This window comes from Stegostoma tigrinum, chromosome 3 (genome assembly GCF_030684315.1).
Source record: "Stegostoma tigrinum isolate sSteTig4 chromosome 3, sSteTig4.hap1, whole genome shotgun sequence".
Taxonomy (NCBI): Eukaryota; Metazoa; Chordata; class Chondrichthyes; order Orectolobiformes; family Stegostomatidae; genus Stegostoma; species Stegostoma tigrinum.
The window spans coordinates 59,187,035-59,211,393 of NC_081356.1; the positions used below are offsets into that span (position 1 = coordinate 59,187,035).

A 24,359-nucleotide genomic window follows, 5' to 3' on the forward strand; every position below is an offset into this window, starting at 1 on the left:
ATCATTAATAACACCCTTCGAACATCAAGCAGAAACAGAAATAGCAGGCAGGTTTGGCAGAAACAGAGGCCAAACTGATTCAAAGATTGGAGGAGTACAGCAATGCTATCTGTATCATACTGCCTAGCCATGTTAGCTACTGCTGTGGAGATTAGGATATATGCACAACTAGCATTCTAAATCATTGGTGCTCAACACTCATGGCAAGAGGATAGAGGAAACAAGGGACCCTGACCTCACTCTGTGTGCCCCTTTTTTCATAAGGACATAGGGCAGTGCCAGTAGGCTGTCAGTTGAAAGATAAACCACATGCAGGCCTCTAGAAGTTTCCTCCAGGGACCCTCTGGAGGCAGTCATCTCAACCTCTGCCCTGCCTTTAATCCCCAACCCTGTGGGCGTTCAAGCCAAGAAGGATGAGCCTTCAGGGTGGGACCTTGTCAGTATGTCTGGGCCATCTGGCCATAAACACCACCAGGGCTGCCCACCCAAACGCTCCAAGGCCAAAAGGCTCTACTATAGGACAGGCTTCCTCCAACTTAGCTGTGAACCCCAGGACTGTATCTGGGCTTTGTGAGAGGGAAAGGAAAAACAAGATAGTCTGAGGGCACATAGGTGGCATTTGACAAACTTCATTGTATATCGAATATCATATTTGGAAATATATTTTCGCCTTTTTTTGTCAGCTTTGTCAACCATTGTTATTTTGGCTACAACCACAAAAAATAAAGGTAGAGAGGCTGACACTCTTGTTCTGACCCTTTCTGCACAATGGCTTTCCTTTCCATAGAGCCCAGAGCAGCATGAAACCTTCTTGTGATGCTTTGAAGATTTACATCAGCTTGTGAGCCTATTCTTTATTGATCAACAGGAAAAGCATAAAAGGATCAAAGTGGTAAACCATGCTTGCAATTGGGTTTACATTAGATGATGCTGGCCTCCACTGTGTAAAGACATTTACAGTCACTGAAAAATGACTTCAAGCAACTCAATTCAGCTGAATTATGTTCACATGCCTGTGTTATTTTTGCTGTTGCTGCAGCACTGTAGAATGCTGAAAGTTCTGTTCCTTCTGAAGAACATCCTCGATTTTTTAGTTAATAGAATGCTGTAGATCTCGCAGATCCTCATCATCCATTACATAATCATGTTGCACCCTCCAGTTGTCCAGTGCAAAAAATCTTCTAACTGTATGGAACTGCAGTGAATTGCATGAATACACAACGTGGAGAAGACATCTTATAGCACTCTGCCCCAGGAGCAAAAAGTGTTGCATTGCATTTTGGAACATCACGACATTGCATTCTGACCACCACTTCTTGGACAGAGTGTAGTGCCCCTGCGCCTCTCTCACCTGCATGGCATTCCATGGGAGATGAACAATTGCAGCTCTCCCGCATCTTCAACTCATTGTAAGGGTGCTAGTGGCTGAAAAGACTGCATTGGAGGTGGTTCCATATCCGATGGAGGTTGATGCTGGTCCATGTGTTTCTCATCCATTTGTGTTGATGCTTAGTGCAGGGGACCAGTGAGATGACCGTGCTTGGATCAATTGAGAATGGTTCCAATGTATCTGTATGGGTAATATCAGAAACAAAGGAGCTCCTCAGCAATGTATCATTCAATAGCCAAAACACACACACATAACTTTTAAACATCGTCATCTGAACATTGGAACATGGGTGTCCCCTATAAGAGGCCAACGAGATGCTGCTGCCTAGACCTTGCATCAATGATCTGATTCAGGTGTATGATGCTGAAGCCTTTTGGTGCACATGCATATGAGAATGTACATGTAGCAATAGTAATAATGATAATAATCTTGCCGCACTCTCAATCCACATATTGCCCAAGAAAGCATATTAGATAAATATGTTAATCCCTTACGGTCCAGAGTGTGAGATGAGCAGCTCCTACAGGCCATGGAACCTTGGAAGGTGATTGCAAAATTGGGTATCGCAGGTAAATTTTTACAACTCATCTGACATTACAGCCATTAGTAGGATTCATGTATAATGTTGAAAGATGTAGTGAAGAGTGCTTATGGCCAGGATTTTTATTTGACACTGTAGGTGAGTACCTGATGTCCCATTCAGAATTATGTGTCAACAAATGTCTTTAACCTGTACTACATGGGTATCTGTTAATGCTATTACCATACATGCTCATGTGACTAAAGACTATTTCTCTTAGGCTTTGAGATGTGCCAGTTAGTTGAAGCTCAAGTAGCTCATGTTTGCTGCATGACATGCAGGAGCATGCTGTAGGTGTGACATTGATGGTGTCATTCAGCAATGTAGCCTCCTCCTTGACTGATCATTGTTCACAGCAATATCAAGCTGTCTGGCTTTGTGCCTGCGCTAATCAGCAAAACCAGACAGTCTTACCATAAGCCTGTAAATTCTGAGTGAGGGACAAAGTGCAAAAATGCAAGGCATGGAATAGTAGAGATGCTGTGAGCATCCAAATGAGTCAGCATTACCAGAACAAGCCAAGATCTCTGAAGTACAACCTGCTTTAATTCATGAGATGGATGTTTGTCTCTATGCGCATAATGGCCTGGCAGCAGCATTGCAATGACATATATCGGCGTGCTCCAAAGTGCAGTATTGAAATAGAGAACTGTATTCTAAGTGAGCCAGAAATGTGCCTGAGATGTTGGGGAATACTAGCCAAGCTAGAGCTTCCAGGTATCTTCTCAGGCTCTCACATTGGGAATTGCTCCCATCCAGTTTATCTCCACCATGTGCAAGAATAGTAAACTACATATTAATGAGATGGGAATAGGGAAAAATGAACTGTTAATACATGCAAGTAGCCTTTTTACTGCTCACTAATGAAACTTTTATCATACGTTTCAAATCTTGTGTAGAAACATGAACTTTTGTTTCTCAACATTGAGGCTCTCATTATTTCCAGCTCATTTTGTCAATCTGATCATATTTTCCCAACTAATTCGCTATTTCCCACATCATTCATGACCTAGCAGAATTTCTTCATCCTATGCCTCCTAAACATTACAATGCTGCTACTTTGTTGACTGCTGTCTTGCCAACACTGTTTAAGAAAGTTCCTTCCTGCACTAGTGTGTTCTGACAATATTATTGTGCCAAGAGACAATAGGTATACAATTCGATTAAGTATAAGGTCATGAATTTTAATGAATGAAGTTCATTCCAAGTCAGAAATGAAAAGCTGGGAATTGCATTTTCGCTCAGTTTCTATGTTTCAACTTGAGCTGCCTATAGTAAATAAAAGTTTTTTAAAAGTTAATATAGTTGCAGACTGCTTCCTAAAAAGACTTAAAAGCACAAAAGCTTTATTCTCCAATAATAGGAGAATCAATTAAGGCAGTTGCCTTTCTCCCTTCCCTAATTCTGAATGATAGTGGGACAAAGAGACTTTGATATTTGTGTGGTTGAATTGTAGTTTCTCCTGATGTTTGATAAGTAAAGCTTCATTTGAATACTTTTTTCTTTATGAAGCAACCTTAGTGCTAGAATTATACGCTGGTCACTTGTATCCTTGGCAGCTATGCAGTCACGCAATTTCATGATAAAAAAACATGTTTTGTAAAATATATCACTTGAATGTGCATCAAAACTATTTGATTTACCCTTTACATTTGCACATGTTTGTTTTGTTTGTTGCTATTTTTCTAGTAACGCATTCACCTAATAATAAGCCATGAGAAAAAAAATTGGTTAATCACAAGCAAATAACTGCATCAGGATCATTTGTGTCCAAATAAATATCAAAGATCACAAGAAAAGGCAGAAATATTATAAAAGTCTATTATTATTTCAATTGTATGTCTCTACAAGGAAGAAACAAATGTGCTTTTAATGTGAATGTTAATATTGTTTACATAAAAATCTTAAGATTTGAAATATAAATGATAAAAAAGAATTATGCAGAAATTGGTTTCAGAGTGTTAGTAATTTAAAATGCATGGCCATTGGAGAGTGAAAATTAAATTTCAGTTCCATTGGCAACCTTCAAGGAGCAATGAATCTGAAAAGATTATAGATGGAGTGGAGAACCATTTGTGGTTGGTCAATTCACACTACCTCAGTTTCATTTCAACTTTTTTGTGCTTCTTCTTTTCATCAATCATGGGTCTCCATTCAGTGTAATGAAATCTGACTCCCACTTTAAGCGTGCATCTCCATTAAGAGTTGCATCTGTGCCCATGTAGTAAGCGGGTCAAAGTTCAGAACTTCAGTGACCAGGAGCCACTGATGTTCTGTGCAGCCAAGTTAAAATAACATTTTTTTTTCACAATCGTTCACAGCAGTTAAGAATGGACAAAAGATATGTAAGATAAATTGTCCAAAAAGAATGTTGCATCTCTGACATGCTCTCTTATCGAAGCAAGGTCCAGGGCTGCATTTTAAAGTAAAAGTCATTTGCTTTACATGAGAGAGGCACAGATCGCCATATTGCTGTCCGAGAAATCTAGCAAATTAGTGGGAGTCTGGTTTCATTTGATTACAGTGAAAATCTGAGAAGATGTAGACCTTAATGCAGACTTGCGCTGAATTTTGAACTACTGTACTTGCCTAATGAAATATTAAAAGCACTTAGTACTGTCAAGCAATATCTTCAGCTGTTCCCTGGAGAGACTTACGAAACTAGGGGTGGAGTTCTCGCTTGTTTTTATTTTTGCAACCGTCCTAAGGAGCTCTGGGTGACTTGACAGGATCCTTGTCTTTCAAACCTCTACGTTTTCACTAATGGCTGGTAATCACTTTAAGTCCTTTTGAAGAAGTGTTTTAGCACTTTACTGGAGGAACCAATTAGAAAGCCTCTGAATCATTACATGCTCCTGAATTATCTTGGTGCCTTGGAGACACATAAAAGAAAATTGAGTCTTGTCAGTATGAGGTAGTGTAAGCTAAAATTTGAAGCTGCAGTCATTGTTGTGAATATCCTTGACATTAATGCTAAGATTGTGTTTGGAGATGTGTAGTTGCACAAAACATCTCCCTGTCTAACAGTAGGCTGAGAAAGTCAGACATCATTTAAACAAAATTACATGTGAATTTCTGCAGCTGTACAGGGTCTGGAACCATAAAGAAAGCTACCCTTGCTCTAATTTGATTCTTTGACTGAATAATGAACAACTGACCATTTTCTACACAGTTTCTGTGTGAAATTTATCTTTTACATATGTAACAAAAGAAGCTGCTTTTATGACCAGTAGAAAAGTATGAAGCAGATAATGAGTTTTTGACCTTCAATTTGAATTATTCAACCTCTAATCAAAAAGCTTGAGAGGGTTTTAATCTTCTCGAGTCCTTCTGTCTGTCCCCTCATGTCTGTGTGATGTAATTTTTTTTCTGCCTTACCACAAAAGCAGCTCACTTTTAGGTTTTCACCAGAATTGCCATGTTTTAATCTGCAGAGTGATGACTCCCTCTTCCTTGTTTGCAGTGAATTGCCATCTATCAATTCCAGACCTTCACTACGAGTACTATCCTCCCCACCCAACACTACATTTCAACCCCAAACAACTGGAATTGATGATTCCTCATGCCACCAATTTGTGTTGCAGCATTATTCACTCAACTGTACCATTTCAATGTGGCATGGGATTATTTTACAGATCCATGTCAAGCTGAAGTGACTGTAATAGCTTTGTCTCCTCATGCTGTAGAATCCCACACTTTCACATTTGGGATAATTCCTCCCGCTCAAGTATTTGTATATGAGCACCCACACGGCTAGGTTGCTCAGTTCCTCATTTGATTCCCAGCACCGCTAGAGATGGCAGAAACACTTTTTATTTCACTTGAAGTAGAGGATCTTCTATCATCTATAGATAAGTTTCAAGCTAAATACTGCATGTTTATAAAGTCTTCAAGTGATTCACACTTTCTATCTATTATTGTGCCTTTTGAATAGTCCATTGGATGAATGCTTTTTTCTTTTAATAAAGGTCAGCCTAGAGTTTCCAGATTGCAGTGGGTGCTATCATAAAGAAATTTACTGCTAAGATAAAAATGCTCATGCAATCAGTGAACAGAGAGTCGCAATGGACTGTGCGTAACATAATTTTCCAGTATGTACTGCAATTCTCACCACCTGCTTATGTTCAGAAAACAGGCTTTAGTCACCATGACTGCCAAATGACCACTTCTTTCAGTGGGCATATGGATTTTTTTTCGTAGCGCTGCTGTCAAAATCAGTTATACAGCCAAAATCCTATTAAACTATCAGTTATGTATCTCTTGAATTATTATGAAATGTCATGCAAAAACCACTTTTCTTAAAAAAAGATTGAATTATGCACTAACTCTACTCATCTCCCAATTTACTTAACAAATTGTCCCATCATATAGATGATATCTTGTTCTGCAGAGTAAAGTGAGTCTTATTTACCAGTTCCAGTACATGCTTTGACCCAAGGCTCGGGTTTCAGCCTTTTAAAAATGATGATCAGCGTTTTCATTTTGGAGCATTGTAGCCATGCAGAAAATAGCATATTATACATTTTTTCTGAACATTTTAGGATTTTATTGGTTTCAGTTTCCTATTGAACAAAATGTTCTAGTGTTCCACATTATTTTTGTGTCCAACAAGGAAACCTGAAGAATCTGATCTGTTTGTTTTATTTTGTATCATTTTCGAAAGAACTCTGAATACCTTGGAATCTGAAATGTCTGAAGAAATGTTATAAAGTATTTGATGCTGCAAACAAATGATAGAAATGAAAGAGAAAATATTTGACAGTATGGAACAAAAACCTGGAGTCCCATGTTCACCCAATTCGTAGTATAATAAACATCACTTACACAAGAAGAAAGAAACACTTGTGACAATTTCAATGATAATGGGAACTGCAGATGCTGGAGAATCCAAGATAATAAAATGTGAGGCTGGATGAACACAGCAGGCCAAGCAGCATGTCAGGAGCACAAAAGCTGACGTTTCGGGCCTAGACCCTTCATCATCTCTCTGATTAAGGGTCTAGGCCCGAAACGTCAGCTTTTGTGCTCCTGAGATGCTGCTTGGCCTGCTGTGTTCATCCAGCCTCACATTTTATTATCCTGACAATTTCAATACTTGATTCAAAGACAGCCCTGGGTTTTCAGTCCCATGTTCTAATACCAGCGTGGCTATATTTGAATTTAGAAATATGGAAATGCCAATTATGAGACCCTAGCAGAAATTTTTGAGAGGTGACTAATTAAGTCTTTGCCTCAGAGAGACCAGTCCAGTGAAGAATAATAGGATGGAGTCCTGGGCCTGCTGGCCAACTGGAAGTGTGCCAGCACTGAGATTGGCAGCCCCAGTGTCAGAATTCAAAGTTGCAGACACTAAGTGAAAGAAAGGTGTACTTTAGGGATATGTTTATTACAAAAATTACAAAGAAGTCACAATTAGCAGGTTGTAATCATTTCGGAGGACTTCTTTTGCAAATGATGAAGAATCTAGATTCTAAAGGTAGCCTCAGTAAAGGTAAGAATGACATTCAGCATTTATTTTTTGAAAAATCCATCAGGTTCATTAATGACCTTTAAACCTGCCATCCTTTTCTGGACTGGCCTCCAAGTGACTGCTGACTCATAGAAATATGGTTGATTCTTTAATGGCCAAACGAGCCAGTCCGTTTGAGATCAATTTGGAATTGGCAAACAAATGCAGGCCTTGTCAGCGACACCTACGTCCTATGGGAAAAAGAAACATAGTTATGGCTTTCCAGGATGGTGTCAGTTTGTCAGAGTGTGTGCCAGGCCTTCAGCAGCTGCCAGACAACTACCTATTTTAGGCCAGTTTATGCCTTACTTGGGAGCCCACATTGCAAGCAGTGGATAGCTGTCACTTCCTCCACCCTTTAAACCTTTCAATCAATTCAACTAGTTAAAAATGCCAGGAAATAAGCACACCAGCCAACAGTGGAAAATTGCAGGCACTTACATCTAAGTAACCTCCTCTACAGCCCTTTAAAATTAAAATTGAAAAGGCGAAACAACTACAGATGCTGGAGTTCAACCTGGATAAATGAGAAGTGATGCATTTTGGAAGGTTGAACTTAAATGCCGAATATAGGATTAAAGGCAGGATTCTCAGCAGTGTGGAGGAACAGCGGGATCTTGGTGTTCAAGTGCATAGCTCCCTCAAAGTTGCCATCCAGGTGGATAAGGTTGTTAAGAAAGCATATGGTGTTTTGGCTTTCATTAACGGGGGATCGAGTTTAAGAGCTGCGAGGTTATGCTGCAGCTCTACAAAACCCTGGTGAGACCACACTTGGAATATTGTGTCCAGTTCTGGTCGCCCTATTATAGGAAAGATGTGGAGGCTTTGGAGAGGGTGCAAAGGAGGTTTACCAGGATGCTGCCTGGACTGGAGGGCTCCTCTTACGAGGAGAGGTTGACTGAGCTCGGACTTTTCTCTCTGGAGAGAAGGAGGAAGAGAGGTGACCTGATCGAGGTGTACAAGGTAATGAGAGGCATGGATAGAGTCGATAGCCAGAGACTTTTCCCCAGGGCAGGATTGATTACCACGAGGGATCATAGTTTTAAGGTGTTAGGAGGAAGGTGTAAAGGAGATGTCAGAGGGAGGTTCTTCACCCAGAGTCGTGAGCGCACGGAATAGTTTACCAGTGGTAGTCGTGGAAGCTGAGTCATTAGTGACATTTAAGCGACTGCTGGACATGCACATGGACAGCAGTGAATTGAGGGGAATGTAGGTTAGGTTATTTTATTTTTGGATTAGGATTATTCCACGGCACAACATCGTGGGCCGAAGGGCCTGTACTGTTCTGTACTTTTCTATGTTCTATGTGTTCTAAATTGCTGGAAAAGCTTAGCAGATTTGGCAACATCTGTGGTGAGAAATCTGAGTTAATGTCTTGCGATTCTGTCCATGTTCTGAAAGAGGATCACTGGACCTGAAACAGTAACTCTGATTTCTCTCTACAGACCTGCTGAGCTTTTCCAGCAATTTCAGTTTTTGTTTCTTCAGAATTCCAGGCCTTTTTTGGTGTTTTACCATGTAGTTTGGACTTCTGTGTGTACATGTGCTTTTACATGTTAATATCCAAAGTTTTTGTTGTTTGTAATGATTATCAGGAGGTTAGTCTGATCTCATATATTTCCTTTTTAATATTAATGTCAACAACTACATCCAAATCCAGCAAATATGATCATTTGTTTTGGTGCCAGGTTGTGCATTTCTGCCAAACTTTATTGAACTTTTATTTTAAACATCTTTTCTACATGCAGTCCTACCACTCAAGTCCTTGAAGAAGATGAACCACGCTGCCTTGAAGAGGTTGATTACAGTGCTGAGAGCAGCGATGAGCAAGACATTGATCTAAATGAAACAGCTGACTTTGACACCCAGTACTTTGACCCGAGTGCACAGGAGGAGCAACTCTCCGATCCTGACATCCCAAAGACAGACTTCTTTCTCTAAGTTATAAATCACCAAAGAGGCTGGAAAATAAGTTTGATATCCTATAAACCGATAAAAAAAATCAGGGTTAAAATAGTCTGCTTTGAGTAAGAGCTAGCTCACTCAGGCATATTAGCTAAATTAATAATAAATATACTGCTGGTAACACTGGAAAATTCAACTCTGTGTTATTTAGTATTGACTTCAAGTGCATTTGTACCAGTCAGGATAGAATCCTCTGCTGTTTTTATTTTCTCTGGATGCAGTTGCATGGCTAAAGGTTTGTTCCCACTGATTTTGTATGCAATTTTACTTTTCACTGTTAGTCTGTATGCACAGATTGTTCTCAAGATATGTACCAGTGATTCTTTGAGGGCAAATAGTAGTTTGTGGAGAAGTTGGTTATTGGCTTGTCTGTTCAAACTTCAAATGACATCTGTACTTATTTCTCCAAATTTCATTTTAGTGTGTCAGACAGTGTTCCAGGATCGCTTGATGAGAAAAACACTGCTTCAGCTATAATGTTCAAATATTGGGAATTATATTGTTATTGTTACATAGACTTGATCTGTCTTGAAATATATCCATCCTGCTGCTGAAAGAACATAAGTTGCACCTTGCTGTGGATTATATAAAAGGTAAAAGCTGGCTGTTACCGTATTTAAATTTATTGCCAACATCACCATACAATGTTGAAACTGTGTACAGCGAATTGTTAGCTTGTCATGAATAATGAAATGATGTAATTTTGATTTTCAGACTACAATTAAAGAATTGTATTGTGGTAGTGAATTTGCATATACCTGTCAGTATTGTTTCTATTTTTGTGCCTAAAATGCTAATAAACTAAAAGCTTTAAAGCTCTGCTTCAATACATGGCTGTTGTAGAGCATTCAGAAATCAGACCCCAACTGACCATTCCATGCTCGAAACCTCAGCCTGCACACTCTCTCAAAATCTTTTCTTAGAACAGTGCATCTCAAACTGCTTTTGAATGTGACTCAATTTTAATGTTTAAAAATTGATGTAACTCCAGCCATACAATAGCAAAACAGCAATAAAGCAAAATAGTAATCTTCAGCATATAATCATTAAGTTTTGTAGATCAACATTATAAACATGGAAGTGTTTTTAAAGTATTTTGTAAGAAAGTTACTGTACGTATTTGCTAGTCTGTTACTTCACCTGACAAACTTCACTTCATGGACATTGGCTACAAAGCAGCAGATACTAGTGATAATAAAATGTGAGGCTGGATGAACACAGCAGGCCAAGCAGCATCTCAGGAGCACAAAAGCTGACGTTTCGGGCCTAGACCCTTCACACCTTGTTATCTTGGATTCTCCAGCATCTGCAGTTCCTATTATCTCTGAGCCATACAGTTTGATGGCTTGGGATCAGGATGGGATTTGGGCTATTAAAACTGCTGAACCTGCCCACTGCCTAGCACTGCTTTGCTGATCCGTAAAGGGGAAACTAGTGTGTGTGATTACAGCACAATTGACGTGTAAGTAAATGGGGTTAGCAACAGATTACAGAGTGTGCGTATGCGCCTGTGTCTGTGTGTGTGGGTGGGGAAGTGCTGGGGTGAGGAACCAATTACATGTGTTTTGAGGGGTTGGGAAGAGGAACTGGAATCTTCAGGAGAAAATTAAAACTTTACTCAGCTCGTCTCACATTAAAATCAATAATGTAGTGTAACATCATCAAGTGGGTAGCACAGGTGCAAGGCAGCATATCACCATTACTGTCTCAAGGGCAAATTGAGATGGGCAATAAACTCTGATCCTGCCAGAAAAGTCCACATCACTGTGTGAATAATAAAATCAATGATTAATGCAAATGCAAATATCACTAGTATCTGAGATAATGGGAACTGCAGATGCTGGAGATTCCAAGATAATAAAATGTGAGGCTGGATGAACACAGCAGGCCAAGCAGCATCTTAGGAGCAGGAAAGCTGACATTTCGGGCCTAGGCTCTTCATCAGAAATGGGGGAGGGGAAGAGGGCTCAAATAAATAGGGAGAGAGGGGGAGGCGGAATTGTAAATGTTCTTGGAAGAAGAACCAATCCCAAAAGTGAGAGCTAAACAGCATAGAATCTGCTTGGAGCTTGGTGCAGTGCTCAGTCTCAGAGGAGGGGACCTTCCACCCACAAATGCTGTTTCTATGACCCAAATAGGATTACAGTTTTGAAGGCGTGGTCATGAAAGTTTATTTCTAGCTTGCATGGGGGATAGCCAATTTAATTTTTAAAAATATATACATAAAACCTCATAAAAAGACATGCAATAAAAAGTTGGGTGTAAAAGTAATTAGTCAAAATTTAAACTGTATAAATACATGTAGCAGTCAATTGCTAAAATATGAAACATACGTGGAGCTATAGTGCTGTAGTTAAGAGAGCATGCTTGTGCACCAGTTTAACCACCATTTTGTGATGGCAAAACCAGGATTAAATTCCAGTAGTATGGTTACACAGACTTGGAATCCATGATCCTTGGCTATTGTCAGTAGGCACATAAGTTTTAAGGCGTTAGTGAGCACAGTCAGTCTATATGTGGGGCAAGCAGAAACTTCGTAAATTTCTATAGCTAGTTTTGGATTTTTACAGATCTAGAATAATAGAACCCCCTACTGTGAGGAATCAGGCCATTTGGCCCATCAAGTCCGCACCAACCCTCCAAATCCCTGTAACCCTGAATTCCCCGTGGCTAATCTGCAGAGTCTGCATACTTTGGGACGCTATGGCCAATTTGGCATGGCCGATCTACCTAGCCTGCACATCTTTGGACTGTGGGAGGAAACCCACGAGGAGGATGTGCAAACTCCATACTGTCACCTGAGGTTGGAAGCAAACCTGGGTCCCTGGTGCAGTGAGGCAGCAGTGCTAACAACCACTGAGCAGCTCTGTCCAATCAAAAATAGAGATTCACCAATCTCTGACATCAGTTTTACCTGTTTTTTCTTCAATAATAAATGGAAGAAAAAGAGTGGAGTTTTTATAACACCTTTAGTGAACTTAGAACATTTGAAAATGTTTTACAGCCAACAAAGTACATTTGAAGAAGAACTGTATTGTAATGTTGGGAAATAAAGTTGTTGATTGTGCAAAGCAAAATAGTGGCCTTTAATAGACTCAGATTATATCCTATTCATTTCTACAGTAACATATTAAGTGTAGAGAAGTCAGAACTTATGAATAAATATGCAGTACGTATATGCATGTACTTTATGGAATGGATTCATGGTTCACCTTCCCACCTTTTGACTAACAGTAAGTTGGTCCAAACATGTGCAGGCTAGGTGGATTGGCATGCTAAACTGCCCGTAGCATTCAGGGGTGTGTGGGTTATCGGGGGATGGGTCTGGTGGGATGCTTCAAGGGGTGGTGTGGACTTGTTAGGCCAAAGGGCCTGTTTCCACACTGTAGGGAATCTAATCTAAGAAGAGGAATTGCTACCTCACTAATCAGCAAATAATATACAGTAGAAACAACACCATAATAAAGTATGTACATAAAGGGCTGTGGTGGCACAATGGCTAGTTCCCCTACCTCTGGGCTAGAAGGTCTGGTTTCAATTCTGTCCTGTACCTGAAGTGCATGATAACATGTCTGAACATATTGATTAAAAATATTTATAATGGACTGTGGAAAGTAAACATCACATATTAATGTTTTCTTTGCATTGTTCTATTCTAAATATGAATATTTCATATTAGGTTTCAATTCAGCATCTTTTATTAATACTTCTCTTGAACACCTATCCAGGACAAATGAGGTTACTCCCCTGCTTTTCTTTGAAATTGTACCATCAATCTTTAATATCTGCCTGAGCAAGTAGCAGAGAATTTGGTTTAATGTCTCATCTGAAATATGGCATGGTTGATGGCGCAGTTTTCCCCCTGTATTGCACTGGTGTTTAAGCCTTGATTTTTCTGTTCAAGCCTTGGGGTGGGGCTTAAAACCTGGAACCTTGTGACACAGAGTGAGAGTATCGCCAACCAAGCCACAACCGATAGCTTGTTAGCAAGCATATTGACTCAGATAATATGCTGCACATGACATGCTGCAGTTGATATATACAGAGTAACTTTATGGGCTACATGATCAAAAGTGGGACAGGAGGGGGGTCACCATTTGGAGCATTGGGGGTAGGGTGGTGTGTGATCTGTGCAACAGGCATATTCCCCCCCCCCCCCGGATATCACTTACTTCTGTGCCACCGGAATGACAGAAAATGAATGCCCAAGCCCTTCTCTTCCCTCTGGGCACTAGGTTACTTGCTGCCCTAAAGCTCTAGCACTAATGTTTCTGGGCCAGTCATGATTCTGTTCAGGGATAATGGGAACTGCAGATGCTGTAGAATCCAAGATAACAAAGTGTGGAGCTGGATGAACACAGCAGGCCAAGCAGCATCTCAGGAGCACAAAAGCTGACATTTCGGGCCTAGACCCTCTCTGATGAAGGGTCTAGGCCCAAAACATCAGCTTTTGTGCTCCTGAGATGCTGCTTCGTCTGCTGTGTTCATCCAACTCCACACTTTGTTATCCATGATTCTGTTCAGGCTTCTTTTTGTACCCCCAACAGCATCCATTACTCAGCTTGGGTGTGGCCAACAGGTGATACAGCTTACAACCAATCAGTTTAGCTAACATCTCCCAAGGGTGGAAGCCTATCACATTATGTTCTGAGTTTATGCAAGCACAAGCTAATGGAGTGCAGTCAGTATTTTGCCTGTTGTAAGCAGTAAAAGGAATGTGCTATTTAATGCAATCCATCAGTTGTTAGGACATAACGGTATAAATGCCTGGCATAATCTGCACTGGAATTCATATCCCATGTAATTAACTTGTGACATAGGCTGAACATCTAATGGTTGGAACTTATGAAAAACTTGCCTCCCACAGCTTCTTATCCTCCTTGTTATGAAATTTGAGATCTCAGTCTTTTCTCTTGAATTGCCCTTTTCTTTGAAATCATTACCTTAGTGCCTCTACCTCACAGCACCAAGGACCCATGTTCGATTCCACCTTCGGGTGACTGCCTGAGGCGTTTATATGTTCTGCCTGAATCTGCATGGGTTTCCTCCAGGTTCTCTAGTTTCCTCCCAAAGGTAAGCTGCTTGGGTGAATTGGCCGTGCTAAATTGCCTTTAGTACCCAGGGATATGCAGGCTAGGTAGATTAGCCATGAGAAATGTAGGGGTAGGGTGGTGAATCTAGATGGGATGCTCTTCAGAGGTTCAGTGTGGATCCATGGGCAGAATGGCTGGCATCCATGCTGTAGGGAATCTAATATATGCCCCTACCCCAACTGACTGCAGAAGAAATCATTTTTTTCTCAATGTCGAGGTTCTGATTTTTTCCATTTTTGCCATGTTTTTCTACATTTCCTGCCATAGCCTATGCCATTCAACAAGTGGAAAATTCCACTCATGATGTCCTCTAACATAAGCTTCCAAAATATCTTTAGGTTGTTTAGTATCCTAGGACCATTTTGTGTATTATCAGCATCATGCCATTTATTCCAGTAAAATGTATCAAAGCATGAATATTGATTCTAGGTTTCACACATACATCATCAGAATCCTCCCCTTCAGACATTGAACGTACTCCTATTTGATTTTCTGTTCAATTCTCAACTTTCCCTGATTATATTATGCATATTATAGATTCTGTCATAGATTGTTACAGCTCTGCTTCTGAATTCATAAAGTTCAGATATTTTACAAGTTGCTTTGCAACTAAACATTCATCCCCCTAGCTGTGTCCTGAATGTATTTTGTGAACTTTGAACTGTATTTGTTTTGCATCATGTAAACTTGACAGAGCTAAATCTTCAATGTTTACTGTAAAAATGTTGAGCAACAGAGAAACTTTAAGAATTTCGTCATTTGTGTGGTCCTCAGAAGTAAGAAATTGTACTTACTTTGGTTTCCCCCCAAATACTTCTCAGAGGTCTCATAAAGTCAAAAGTCTGATGTTAAACCTGACCATATCATTATTTAAAAGATCAAGATAAATTCTATCATTAGATCTTTTAAGTTTTCACCCTGTAACAACAAATTTTCTACACCTTGGAGGCGATGGCCTAGTGGTATTATGGCTGGACTATTAATCCAGGATCCCAGGTAATATTCTGGGGATCCATAGCAAATGTTGGAGTTTGAATCTAATAAAAATCTGGAATTAAGAGTTTAATGATGACTGTGAATCTGCTGTCAATTGTTAGAAAAGCCCTTCTGATTTACTAATATCCTTTAGGAAGGCAGTTGCCATCTGCTGATTTGGTCTGGTCAAAATGGGACTCCAGACCCATAGCAATGTGGTTGATTGACTCTTAACTGCCCTCTGGGCAGTTAGGCATTGATAATAAATGCTGGCCTAGCCAGTGATGCCCTTGTCCTTTGCATAAATAAATAATCGCTTTTAAAAATCCATCATGATTGTTCTTGGAATACAGGAAGAAATCTACATGTTAAATTTGAGAAAAAACTGAACTGAGCTGCGAAATAGTTAGTTTCAAAGGACTGAGGGAGGTCTGAAATTGGTTAATTATGATTAGATTTAGTCAAACACTTTATGCAACTCATTCAAATCTACAATGCAGTACAGTCACAAACTGAATGAGCAGAAGTAAAGAACATAGGATCATTAACCATCAAAGTGGAAAGGCAAACAGATTTATGCTAGTGGAGTTGTTTGGACAGAGGACAGATTAATTGTCTTCTGATTTGGTTTAACTGAGAGAATCAAAGCATCCAATAACATGTTTCCTGTGAACATCATTTAGGTAAATGAACTGTGGAATATCAGCTTTTCAAACTGATCACAATTGTTGATGTGAGCTAGTTCTTGGGTCTTTAACCTCACAATTAGCTCAGGAGTATGATGCCCCTGTTTGAATTTACTTCCGCACAGCTTCAGAATATTTAAAAGAAAATTTATCACACCTCTCAGAATGGCAAGCAAAAGCCTTCGGTGAAATAAGTTCATAGTGTCCCAATCTTTGAGTATCTCTGCTTAAAGTCACAAATTATTTATTTTTACTGGCAGTCTGATTAAACTGACTTTGATTGCCAGGCAGTCAGATTCTCAATATGTTGGAAAACATATGACATTGAGAGGAAAACGCAATCCTTTTCTGTTTGATGAATTATTACAATACAAGCTTTTGTGTAATGAAGGCAGAAAAAGGCTGGAAATGCAGAGAGTATTGATCAGCAATTGAAAGACCAAGGTGAACAATTTTAGAAGGACCTTTCATTCATGTTGTTGAAGGCCACCCTGCCCTGAAACATTAACCCATCTTTCTATCAAATGAAAAGTGACAAGTTGCATTTTTACAGAGTTGCAAATGTAATGTACATCTCTAGTGAAAATTCACGAGAGATTGTGAGGAACTATTTAGAGGCAAGGAGGGAGTTTTCAGGCAAAGACGGGAATTTGTAAAAAGCTCAGAACTGCTCCTTAAGCAAAAGCTTAAAAACATCCCAGCATGCTACATTTACTGTCACACTACTGGCATGTACTAAGTAATAATGTATCAGTTTACCAGCAATGTGGAGAGCAAAAAAAAATTAACTGATGATATTCCAGTATTTTGAGAATAATGTGTGATCATTTCTAATCAATGGGAACCAGAAAACATACATGATTGCAGTGGTTACCTGCAATAAAAACAACACAAGCATTTTCAACAAATTTGTTGCTGAGTTAGATTACAAAACGAATCCAAGTTAGTGCCACAGGGCAAAATTGAGTGAATTGTGCAAGCATGAAATAGCCATTACAACAATTAACGTATGGCTCCAGCCCATGATAAACTGAGAAGCTGATAATATAATGGAGACATTTGAAAAGTTTAAAGAAAAGCACAGACTGGCATTCATAGAATGATGGAGTCAGAGAGTCATTCAGCATGGAAATAGACCGTTCGTTTCACCCAGCCCATACTGAACATAATCCCTAAACAAACTAGCCCCACCTCCTGCTCCGAACTCAAATCCCTCCAAATGTATTTTAAATGTTGTAATTGTACCCATATCCATCACTCCCTTTGAAATTTCATTCCACTGGCAAACCACCCTCTGTGTAAAAATTTGCCCCTCATATCTTGTTTAAATCTCTCTCCTCTCACCTCAAGAACGTGTCCCCTAAGTCTTGAAATTCCCCATCCTACGGAAAAGACAACTACCATAATAAACGTCACATTATTTTATACACATCTATCAGGTCACCTCGCAACCTCCAACAGTCCAGTGACAATGCCCCAACATATCCAGCCCTTCTTTATAACTCAAATCTTCCATACCAGCAACATCCTGGAAAATATTTTCTGAACCCTCTCCCACTTAATAATATCCTTCCTATAACTGGGCAACCAGAACGAGACACAGTATTCCAGGAAGAGGCCTCACCAATGTCATATACAACCAACTCCGAAACTCAAAGGACTCAGCATTGAAAGCAAGCGTGCTACATGCCTTTTTAACCAGCTTATGCATATGTGATGCAAACCTCAAAGAATTATGTACCTGAAACCTGAGAAAAGGAAGACGAGAGGGGACCTAATTGAGGTATACAAGATAATGAGAGGCATAGATAGAGTTGATAGCCAGAGACTATTTCCCAGGGCAGAAATGGCTAACACGAGGGGTCATAGTTTTAAGCTGGTTGGAGGAAAGTATAGAGGGGATGTCAGAGGCGGGTTCTTTACACAAAGAGTTGTGAGAGCATGGAATGCGTTGCCAGCAGCAGTTGTGGAAGCAAGGTCATTGGGGTCATTTAAGAGACTGCTGGACATGGATATGGTCACAGAAATTTGAGGGTGCATACATGAGGATCAATGGTCGGCACAACGTCGTGGGCTGAAGGGCCTGTTCTGTGCTGTACTGTTCTATGTTCTATGTTCTATGAAGCCCTAGGCCCCTGTGTTCTACAACACTACCCAGGGCCCTACCAATATTTGTATAAGACCTACCCTTGTTTGGTGTATCAAAATGCAATACCTTGCATTTATCCAGAGTGAACTCCATCTTCCATTTTTGAGCCCATTGTCCCAGTTGATAAAGATCTCTTTCTAATCTTAGAAAATCTTCCTCACTGTCATCTGTGCCACCAATTTTGGTGTCATCTGCAAACTCAGTAACCATACCTTCTATGTTCTCATCCAAATCATTCATATAAATGACTAACAAAGGAGGACTCAGAACCCATCCCTGTGGAACACCGCTGGTAACAGGCCTCTAGTCTGCAAACAACCCTTCACTACCACACTCAAAAAGGAAAATAACAGTTCTGTCCTTATGGGGAGAACAGGGAAATAGCTATATTTATTTAATAGCTGGGACATGAGTGAAAATGACAGCAAAAATCAATTGTTTTGGAAGCTTCAGCATATATCTCTGGCCAAAGTCAAATTATCAAATTAATCGATAGAAATTTCAAAGCTTGGGCCAAGATCCAATTCAGCCTATTGACAATTTCCTTACAGGACTGAAAAAATGCCGCCAGAAAATGTAAATTCAGCAACACAACTTAAAGCCTGATAGATCTGCTTATGTGGTCTTCCTGGCCTCAGTATAAAAAAAACTAAATTGCAAGAACAAAGTCACAATATCACAGGTCCTATGTAGTGATGGAAAACATGAAGCCACAGTGGACAGATAAAGGCACTGACGACCCAAATAGTTAGCCTTTAGTTAAGTCGAGAGAAAGGCAGTAAGTTTGATGCAATGAAACAGTGACAAAATAATGCACAATAGACAGGGAGAAAGGTGTGTAAGAGCAATGGAAAACCACGAGTTCAGAGGCAGGAGGACATTTCTCACATATAGAACAAACTGCACACCTGCCACATCAAAACCATATCCGCAGAACATATTAGAGATAATGGGAACTGCAGATGCTGGAGAATCCAAGATAACGAAGTATGAAGCTGGATGAACACAGCAGGCCAAGCAGCATCTCAGGAGCACAAAAGCTGATGTTTTGGGCCTAGACACTTCATCAGAGAGGGGGATGGGGAGAGGGTTCTGGAATAAATAGGGAGAGAGGGGGAGGCGGACAGAGGTGGAGAGAAAAGAAGATAGGTGGAGAGGAGAGTATAGGTGGGGAGGTAGGTAGGGGATAGGTCAGTCCAGGGAAGACGGACAGGTCAAGGAGGTGGGATGAGGTTCGTAGGTAGGAAATTGAGGTGGGAGGAAGGGATGGGTGAGAGGAAGAACAGGTTAGGGAGGTGGAGACAGGCTGGGCTGGTTTTGGGATGCAGTGGGGGGAGGGGACAAACTGGGCTGGTTTTGGGATGCGGTGGGGGAAGGGGAGATTTTGAAGCTGGTGAAGTCCACATTGATACCATTGGGCTGCAGGGTTCCCAAGTGGAATATGAGTTGCTGTTCCTGCAACCTTCGGGTGGTGTCATTGTGACACTGCAGGAGGCCCATGGTGGACATGTCGTCTAAAGAATGGCAGGGGGAGTTAAAATGGTTCGCGACTGGGAGGTGCAGTTGTTTATTGCAAACCGAGCTGAGGTATTCTGCAAAGCGGTCCCCAAGCCTCTGCTTGGTTTCCCCAGTGTAGAGGAAGCCACACTGGGTACAATGGATACAGTATACCACATTGGCAGATGTGCAGGTGAACCTCTGCTTAATATGGAAAGTCATCTTGGGGCCTGGGATGGGGGTGAGGGAGGAGGTGTGGGGGCAGGTGTGGCACTTTCTGCAGTTGCAGGGGAAGGTGCCAGGTTTGGTGGGGTTGGAGGGAAGTGTGGAGTGAACAAGGGAGCCACGGAGAGAGTGGTCTCTCCGGAAGGCAGATAAGGGTGGGGATGGAAAAATGTCTTGGGTGGTGGGGTCGGATTGTAGATGGCGGAAGTGTCGGAGGATGATGCGTTGTATCTGGGCCATCTCCAACACATTCCTCACCTTCCTGGACCTCTCAGTCTCCATCTCAGGTAACCAGCTAGAAACTGATGTCCATTTCAAGCCCACCGACTCCCACAGCTACCTAGAATACACCTCCTCCCACCCACCCTCCTGCAAAAATTCCATCCCCTATTCCCAATTCCTCCACCTCTGCCGCATTTGCTCCCAGGATGAGGCATTTCACTCCTGCACATCCCAAATGTCCAAGTTTTTCAAGGACCGCAACTTGCCCCCCACAGTGGTCGAGAACACCCTTGACTGCGTCTCCCGCATTTCCCGCAACACATCCCTCACACCCCGCCCCCGCTACAACCGCCCCCAAGAGGATCCCCCTCGTTCTCACACACCACCCCACCAACTTCAGGATACAACGTATCATCCTCCGACACTTCCAGCATCTACAAACCGACCCCACCACCCAAGCTATTTTTCCATCCCCACCCTTATCTGCCTTCCGGAGAGACCACTCTCTCCACAATTCCCTTGTCCGCTCCACACTCCCCTCCAACCCCACCACACCTGGCACTTACCCCTGCAAACGCAGGAAGTGCTACACTTGCCCCCACACCTCCTCCCTCAACCCCATCCCAGGCCCCAAGATGACTTTCCATATTAAGCATAGGTTCACCTGCACATCTGCCAATGTGGTATACTGTATCCATTGTACCCAGTGTGGCTTCCTCTACACTGGGGAAACCAAGCGGAGGCTTGGGGACTGCTTTTCAGAACACCTCCACTCGGTTCACAATAAACAACTGCACCTCCCAGTCGCGAACCATTTTAACCCCCCCTCCCATCCTTTAGACGACATGTCCACCATTTGCTTCCTACAGTGCCACAAAGATGCCACCCAAAGGTTGCAGGAACAGCAACTCATATTCCGCTTGGAAACCCTGCAGCCCAATGGTATCAATGTGGACTTCACAAGCTTCAAAATCTCCCCTTCCCCCAACGCATCCCAAAACCAGTCCAGCCTGTCTCCACCTCCCCAACCTGTTCTTCCTCCCACCCATCCCTTCCTCCCACCCCAAGCCGCACCTCCATTTCCTACCTACTAACCTCATCCTGCCTCCTTGACTTGTCCATCTTCCCTGGACTGACCTATCCCCTCCCTACCGCCTCACCTATACTCTCCTCTCTACCTATCTTGTTTTCTCTCCATCTTTGGTCCGCCTCCCCCTCTCTCCCTATTTATTCCAGTTCCCTCTCCCCAACCCCCTCTCTGATGAAGTGTCTAGGCCCAAAACATCAGCTTTTATGCTCCCAAGATGCTGCTTGGCCTGCTGTGCTCATCCAGCTTCACACTTACTTACCACAGAACATATTATCCTTGGGATCTGTCCAGTGACAGTGCCATTACACCATCCCCTCCCTTTAAATGAGAAATTTATCACAGAAGTGTTGTCTTAAGGCAGTTAAATAATGCACAAGCCTTTCAATAGTGTTAAGAGTCATGTAGATTCAAAGTCTAACATTGGAGTACAGGTGGATCCTGACTGTGTCTGAAAATTTAGCAGAGATCAGCTCAACATACTATATATCGTCACTTTAAGCCTGATGAGCAAATTCAAAGCAAATGGAATTGGGGCAAAAGTACAGAGTTGTTGAAAACAAAATCACTGTTCTACTGGAGAAAATTCTGGTTTATCCATAACGTGGCATGAGTTTTAAAGGAGGTATAATGGTGCAGAGACGGTGGACGAGGAGTGTGGAACTGGGCATAGTTAGTATTGAAAGAGAAACTGTTTTAATGTTTGAGGAGAATATAAATGGCAAACCATAATGAAGAGAAAGGGGACAATTCAGGATGGAACCATGTGGCAACTGACGCATTCTCAAGGAGGAGAGGTCATTGCAATGTGCTGATTAGTTTGCAACCCTTTGCATCTTAAGCATTTGTTGTCTGTCTTTTTACCTTTACAAAGCCCTGCCTCATGTTATGAATGTTCATGATTTGTTTTAGTATTGTTTGGAAGCTCTGATCCTAAAATGGACAGAAACATGCATGATCTTCAGTTTGATTTGTACCTCTATACTATGCAGGTTAAGAAGGGAAGGACATAATTTTAGTTCAATTTTACATTAGTTCTGACATGCCAGGTTGTGTCAAAATTGTATTTAAATGCATTTAATTGAACTTTTAAACATCCTTGAAGTGAATAGCTCAGTGTTTCAGAAAATAAGGGTAGAAGAGAGAGCAAAATGAGTTGTTGCCCAACAAAAAGACATCCTACAACAGAGGTAGACAAGACAGAGCATGTTATTTTAAAAAAAAATCAGAACCAACCAAAAGTATAGTGACTGTCCCCATTTCTTTCAGAGAGAAACAGGACATTCAGCAAGAAAATAAACTTGTGATATCAGCAGCATGGTTTAATCCTGAGTGGCTCAGAGGTTTCTAAGAGAAAAGCTCTGGAAACAGAAGGCTTTAGGATGCTAGGAAAGGAAGACATCCTGATCGGCCATTGAATGTATTAGTTTAAGAAATGCACTTTAAAGAGTAAGTGAGTTGTGATAGCAGCTTGTTGAAGATTCTCAAATGAAACGTTAAGTAAAGAAGATGGCATAAAGTGAATGCAGCCATTTACCCAGAAAGCAAACAAATACAGCCTTGTCCACTGAGGAAGGAACTTTAAAATGGAAATAGGGTGATGTTTGATAATTTATAAAGTAGCTGTTAAGGTACAAAAGATTGGCTTTTCTATTTCTGATATTTGAAATAAGACTGTTTCAACTAGCTGTTGTCATATTGTCATATCTGCTAGTGCTTTTTTTCGTTTGTGCGAGATAAACGTAGATGTTCTTTTGTTCAGAGTACATTGACAGCTTCATGTGAATATGTTCAGTGATTAACTGCCATGACTGACATGGCAAACAAATTGCAAAAATAAAACTTGTGGTCTATCAAACCAAGCTTCATGACTTGTCCAGCATTTTCATCAGCTGAGCCCATAACAATAGATAACTGAAGAACGCATTTGAGACATTCATCTCGTGATGTTGAATTTCTTCATAGTCATTAGGGCTTCAACCTCTTACCTTTTAATAACTCAATCTCTTGCCTGGTACTGAAACATTTAAATGGCCTTCCACACCAGGTAGCAATAGATCACCAAAATTCTTGGAGTGATTTCCTTTAGCTCAAGGCATAAAGCACTCAATATATTGAGGAGAATATAAGTGGCACTTGAAGCACTCAATACATTGAGCCCCTGAGTTTCTAAAATAGCTATTAGTCTATAGTTAAGATGTACTAAACCTATGTGATTTATTTGGATTGTTCCTGTTAATGACATGTAACCCAATGAATTTCTTTAGAATACTGCTGTTAAACATTTTGAACTGTTACAAATTTCAGGTAGACAGATCTGTCTACCTAAAGTCCTTATGATTAGACTTTTGGAACATTTATTCTAAGGCATAATTGCACTATTATGAAATGAATATCCATAGGTAGTTTATCAGTATTTGGTATTTGTTGTTCTTCAACTAATGTTACGCTGTGGCATAGGAAAATAGTTGCAGGAATTAATTCCCTATGATAGCAAATATTAACAAAATGCCTCGACAAATACGCTGCAATAACTGACGGTAGTTGTGACCACTGTACACTCATTTAAGTGAGGCCTTTGCAGCACCTTGAGGCAAAAGCTCAGTGCGTCAGAAAATAAAGATAAAAGAGAGAAAAATGGACTGTTGCCTGACAAAAATGTGTCCTATGACATAGGGAGACAAAGATAGAAACATTCAAACATTTAGTGACTGTGCCCATGGAGATGAATCCCATCTTCACATTCTAACTAACTATTCTAATCCCATTTTCTTGCACTTCTTCGATAGTTTTTGTTGTTGGTGCCTTGGACTCATTAATGGGTTTATGTTTCAACTAGCTATTGTCATATTGTAATATCAGCTAGTGCTTTTTTTTTGTGCGAGATAAACGCAGATGTTCTTTTGTTCAGAGTACATTGACAGCTTCATGTGAATATGTTCAGTGACTAACTGCCATGACTGACATGGTAAACAAATTGC

General features: G+C 40.9%; 1 protein-coding gene across 1 annotated transcript in view; it reads left to right on the plus strand.

Moving 5' to 3' along the window:
• The window catches only part of agtpbp1 (ATP/GTP binding carboxypeptidase 1), a 289,350-nt gene extending 279,079 nt beyond the window's left edge, over positions 1-10,271 (plus strand). The window contains exon 27 of the mRNA XM_059644629.1: positions 9,228-10,271. Coding sequence (XP_059500612.1) covers positions 9,228-9,420 — 193 coding nt within the window. The 3' untranslated portion in view covers positions 9,421-10,271. The remainder of the gene's footprint in view (positions 1-9,227) is intronic.
• The last annotated feature ends 14,088 nt before the right edge of the window (positions 10,272-24,359 follow it).